Below are 6,467 nucleotides of genomic sequence, written 5' to 3' on the forward strand. Positions count from 1 at the left end.
CACTTGGGTCTATAATCCTTTGATTCACAACTCCAGCTTTATTTAGTATTTCTTCCAACGTTGCAAGATTTGGCTACATTGGGCCAAATGTGGCTACTTTTTTTTGCTTGACGTAAAAAATATCATTTGGCGCTTTGGCTACTTTTTCGGCTACATATTATTTATAATTATATTAATTGAATAAAAATGCACTTTAAAATGGTGTTTCGTCGCTTTTTATTAATTAGAGACCGAAATAAAACAAATATTTGTGTTTTTCAAATAAACTTTCTTTAGTCTCTTTTATAATAAATAAATTTATCAATTTCTAAGTAAAAATTGAAAGTGTCTGTAGAAATAATTTTTTAAAATATCCTTTTTTCTTAATAAAGTTTTAATACTTATTATCATAATCTAGACATGTTAATTTTTAAATATACTTATATATTGGGCCACAAGTATATATTATATATACTTGTGGCCCAAAACTCCTTGACTTCTTCCAATGCGGCCCAGAGAAACAAAAAGGTTGGACACCCCTGCTATAAACTATATTATATACAAATGTACGAACAAATAAAAATCCAGCGAAGCGGGTCCTTGCAGCTAGTTATTAATAAATGTTGTCAATGTAATGCTCATTTTATAATAACTAATAGATGTGTAGATATATTTTTAATTTATAAATAGCTTTCAAAAAATTCCATAAATAAAATTTCAAATTAAATTATTATTATATAGTTTATTGTAATTTATATAATTATATATAAATTACAATAAACTATATATATATGCACGTAAACAAGGTATTCATAGAACTAGTACATTTTGAAGGAAAATAGTACATTTTTTGATGGTGCTTCAGTACGTTTTGAAATTTCATTGCGGCAACACTGGTTATGAACTGGGCCGTCACAACCTATTCAATATGGATCAAATATTAATTAATGTACTTTGAAGACTTCCTAAAAGCATCTTTACATTTCCAGGTTATACTGTGAAAAGTATTGTTTTTCCGTTTCTGATATTAAAGTCAAATTACTACATCTAATGACTGGAATATTTTTCTTTTTAAGCAGAATTTTCGTAAAATTAATAATTTATTATGTTTTAAACTTTTCTTTTATAATTCCGGGTAACGCGAAGTAAGCTAGTAAATTTATAAATTTGAATTTTTAGGATGTAATTGCGGGTACACTTGACCAAGCTCCTAAAGTTATTGTGGAAAGTGTAATCTTATGAATATGAATATGAGCGGATCGCAGAAATAACTATTTCGGGCACTCAGACAGTCGAAGAACTACAGAAAATTTTGGTTGCCGATTTTCATAAGAATATGTCGGGTTCTATTCTTTTCCACCAGTAGCATCTAAGATGAGTCTGCCTGAATGGCACTTGATGATTTTTAAGATGGACATAAAAAGAAAATTTCCTTTACAGAATATCTTACAATTGAATTTATTACGGCTAGAATTTTGTTCTTATTGCTAATTTATGCATTATTGTTGCAGGATATTTTTGAAGAAGATAAAGGAAAAAAGGAAAGTAACGAGGTAAGAATTGAGGTAAAATTATTCTTATACATATTAGTATAGAAATTACTACAGAAAATTAAACGACTTTAAATTCATGCATTTTTTAATACGAGCTTTAAACAATAAAAATTAATGCAAAAACTGTTGATAATGAAATTACTGTCTTCTATACCAGTGATGACGAAACTTTTGAGCTCGGCGTGTCAAAATTTTGAAAAATCCAACTTAAGTCTGGTGCCGTGTCACCTAAAAATATTCATAATTTTTTGATATTTGCAACTATAGTAAAAAAAATTATGTGTTTGATATTTATTTTATATATTGAAATGCAATTTAACAACAAAAAAATTANCTGCCTGAATGGCACTTGATGATTTTTAAGATGGACATAAAAAGAAAATTTCCTTTACAGAATATCTTACAATTGAATTTATTACGGCTAGAATTTTGTTCTTATTGCTAATTTATGCATTATTGTTGCAGGATATTTTTGAAGAAGATAAAGGAAAAAAGGAAAGTAACGAGGTAAGAATTGAGGTAAAATTATTCTTATACATATTAGTATAGAAATTACTACAGAAAATTAAACGACTTTAAATTCATGCATTTTTTAATACGAGCTTTAAACAATAAAAATTAATGCAAAAACTGTTGATAATGAAATTACTGTCTTCTATACCAGTGATGACGAAACTTTTGAGCTCGGCGTGTCAAAATTTTGAAAAATCCAACTTAAGTCTGGTGCCGTGTCACCTAAAAATATTCATAATTTTTTGATATTTGCAACTATAGTAAAAAAAATTATGTGTTTGATATTTATTTTATATATTGAAATGCAATTTAACAACAAAAAAAATTAACTAAATAATATGTACGTATAAAATAAACGAAAACAAAAATCAACACACATTTAGGAAAAAATAATAATGATATATAAATGGTACAGAAACTAGAAATTGTAGAAAAGATTAGTGACTTTTTTGGTACTGAAGTTTGTCTGCTAATTTTTCGATTGCAGGTTTATACTTGGTGTACTTCAATGCTAAGCAAGCACTAGTAATATCATCTGTTATCCCGTTTCTTTGTTTGTTTTAATATTATTTAATGCTGAGAACAAAGTCTCACAAAAATATGTTGATAAAAAATAGTTAGCAAACCCATCGCCAGATTTTTTATATCGCTGAAAGTGTCAGATATTCTGTTCCATGCACTCATAATTTCTTGTTCGTAGTTGCACTCTTCTTCATTATTCGAACGATTACGTTCCAGATTTTCAAGTTTCGATTTTAAGTCGAGAAACACATGAGACCAAATGCTATCTTGAAAATCTGCATGTTGCATCTCTAAATTTCCAATTTGCATTCATTGGAAATCTTTTAATTCCAAAGAACTGTAAACAACTACATCCGGATACATAATTATATTAATGGTCTGTTCTAGACTCTTCAATTAACGAGTTTACTATATTCTGGTACATAAGTATGGACACCATTAAACTCGTTTTATTGGCCTTTTCAAAATACTTTTTTATTCGAGGAAAATAATTATTAGTTTTACTTTTAATATCTCGCGTTTTAAGTTTACTTTCATAACATTTGATGTATCCAAACATAACATCAATACTTTTGCCAAAACCTTGTAATTTTAAGTTCAGTTTATTCATATGAACGAAGACATCTGTAAAAAAAACATTAAATTGCTGACCCACTTATCAATCATTGATCTGAGGAAAGTTTGAATCCAACCATTATAAAATTTTAACTGATTCTGACTAAGATATATTAGCTCATATTTATTTAAATAATAATCAAGAAAAAAGTTTTAGGTTTATTGTTGAAAAGGAGAAAATAATACGACAAATATTTGAATTATTCAAATTTTTGTCTCAGTCGATGCGTGGCACCAAAAATGAGCTCGCGTGTCACGACACCTGACACGAGTGTCATAGGTTCGCCATCACGGTTCTATAACAATATACAAAATGTTAAAGAAGTTAATTAACTAAGAAAAATTAACGTGTAGGGTCCCGTTTTTGACTATATATAATGGATATGAAAAAAGAAATCCACTCATTCGCTTCTCTGAAAAAGAGTGTTAAAAGTAAAGCAGCACTTTACGTCCCCCAGAAAACCATAAATATATATGATTTAAACAACAAAACAATTGAAAACATTTTACGAATTGGTTAATGTATATTAAATTTATATTGCGTGCTTTATACGAAATATTAAATTTTGGGCTTTTCTTAACCGAGACACCAACGTAATCATGCTCTGTGCAATTGAATATATTTTGAGAAAGTGATTTACAGCTGTTTTAATATTTATATTAATATATTACTTAAGAATTTGATATTAAATAATACAAAATTAAGTTGTTCGTTTTTTAGAAAATTGAGTTGAAGATAATTGAGTAACCTCAGGTAATTAACATTAAGAATGCATGATTTATAAATTGAAAATTTATTATCTCAATCTAAATTTTACATAAAAATATATAAGAGAATTTTTTATTACTACAGTTTATATTTTGTTTAATCAAATGCAATACAGTAAGAAGTAATCATATTTCGAATTTAGCTTTACATTAAATTCTCGTTCAGATTTCGCTATTTTTCAGAGAAACTTTTGACTTCAAAAATATAAATCAACAAAAAAATAAATATTATTCACAAGGTTTCTGTCACCGATTAGGAATCTGTCTTCAAATTTCCTGGCATCTGTCCCTTCGTCGCTCACAAAGTAACTCAGTTGAGTTGAAAACTCGATATCGGGTTGGACATTTTCAGCGTGGAAAAAGAAAGCAAAGAAACGAATTGACCAATATTTTTCTAGATACAACTTCGTTTGCAGATCTGCTACTCCCTCTGAATTGCAAACGGTGTCAAACGAAAACTGTTCGTTGTCCAAATTGTTAATATACGCGTGTACGTACATTGGAAAACTTTCGCCAAGCGTCACCGGAAATCGAAGAGCCGTAACGAAACAATCTTCCCTCACAACTACTTCGCTGCTAAAATATATGTAACCTTCCATCTTTCTGTTTGCGACCATTAATGGAACTCCACGATTTATGTAGGAGAACAAGTTAAAATAATTTATTCTGCTTCTTGTTTTTGTTTCTCGACTGAAGTAACTGGGATAAAAGGTATAATTACCATTCTTAAAAGCATGCCAGATATGAATCTTTTCTAACTCGTGTAACAAGTTCATTGTAAAAACAGAGGATTGCAATTGGTGTTCATTCATGGCAAGAAATCTGACTTTTCCAATAAATGGGTTCATAACACTTCTTATTGCATTCCTTTCCGATTCTTTACTTATCGAAAGAAATCTGTATTCACCCATTATTCTTTTAACTTCTTCTATGCTCCAATGATACACGGCTCGGAGTAAACGCAATTCATTGACAGATTCATATATCGCACGAGATAGCAGTCTATCAATTGTTGCGATTTTACAACACTTAAAGTCGACTGTTGTAAATAGTCTTCTTCCGTGTTCGTCGAAAGCTTGCCAGCAATAATAAATTAGGACCAGATCACCGATTTCTCGTGCAAAATCGTGGATTGAACACACGGTTTGCCGTGTTATTTTCCGAATGATAAATGACCTGCATTTCTGTCTTAAGTTCTCTAACTCGTATCTTAAACTCAGATGATACAGATCGAACGCGTGTGAAATAGATGTCAATTTGGGATCGTCCGTGTATACATAACTGTTTAAAAAATATAAATTATAATTTATTAGAAAGTATTACAATTAGATTAAAGGTAAGCATCGTGAAAAACTTACGTAACGAATTGTCTGATGATTTCGATTGAATAAGGCATAAACAGTACTTTCGAATTTTCAAAATATGTAATGAGAAGTTCCAATTGCCTGTTCAGGATTTTATTTAACTGAGCTTCTGATATAATAATTCCTTCGTTTTTTTCGTTTTGGATTCGTATCTCACCCGAATAAACCCTAAACAACAAAAAAATATTATTATCAATACTTTCAAATAAAGATGTCTGTTGTACCGTACTGTAGTTGTAGTATTTCTGACAATGGTGTATGAACAATAAATGCATGACTAATATTTTAAAGAAAAATATTAAAGTTTTTGTATTAGCTTATCATCTTCATTATTGGGAAACCTGAAAATCCAAGTTTTATTTTCTAGGAGCTATCGTACCAAAAAACGCTGCATTTTTCTTTAAAAAAAAAGAGACATCTTTATTCTATAAATAGGGAAGTATTTCGGGTTATGTCCTTCAGTAGACTAAAGAGGGGATTAGTATGATATACATTCTTTTTAATAGAATAAAGATATCCTTGAATATTTTAAAGAAGACACTTTGTATGATAGATCAGAGATATTATTTTATTATTAATAGATGTTAATACTAATATTAAAGTGACATTTTCTTAATGTAAATATTTTTGTGTATGTGTATGGTTTCTGACCGAGTACCAACGGCTTTTTTGTTAATTTGTCGATACTTCTTCTATCACTCCCGGACTAGAATTTTTAATAAAAATAAAAAGAAACAAAAACTTGTCTGTACAGTTTTTGTTACATGTAAATAATCCAAGATTCGTGTGGAATTGTTTTGTAATTCTTCACGAACAATAATTGATTTTTCAATAACCTGTCATATTCTGAAAATCTATGTGTACTAGCAGGTGGGCCCGGCGTTGCTCGGGCAAAAGTAACGATAACTAAGATAAAGATTATTACGTTACAGTCAACCTTACCCGTTTTCACAAAATGCAAGAATTGGGTTCCCTTGTTTCCAGACTAATTAGAGAATTTTTAGATGAGTCTAAAAATATGTTCGATTTCCCGCAAAAACGAAAAAATCTGCATCTGCGTCTTGCACGTCGCTTTCTCTTAACAATTCCATTGTTACGTAGCATTTCCATTGTTGACACTTCCATTGTTACTTAAAACTTTTATTGTTACTTA

General features: G+C 29.5%; 1 protein-coding gene across 1 annotated transcript; it reads right to left on the reverse strand.

The window, feature by feature from the left end:
* Positions 1–4,076: 4,076 nt before the first annotated feature.
* LOC111629687 lies at positions 4,077–5,477 on the reverse strand. Its single transcript, XM_023373574.1, has 2 exons — positions 5,309–5,477; positions 4,077–5,231 (listed from the first exon to the last, which is right to left on the reverse strand). The coding sequence occupies exons 1-2, from the start codon at positions 5,344–5,346 to the stop codon at positions 4,148–4,150; spliced, it is 1,122 nt and encodes a 373-aa protein (XP_023229342.1). The 5' UTR covers positions 5,347–5,477; the 3' UTR covers positions 4,077–4,147.
* Positions 5,478–6,467: the final 990 nt, after the last annotated feature.

Source organism: Centruroides sculpturatus, unplaced genomic scaffold, assembly GCF_000671375.1.
Source record: "Centruroides sculpturatus isolate CEXI.00-Female unplaced genomic scaffold, Cexi_2.0 scaffold238, whole genome shotgun sequence".
Taxonomy (NCBI): Eukaryota; Metazoa; Arthropoda; class Arachnida; order Scorpiones; family Buthidae; genus Centruroides; species Centruroides sculpturatus.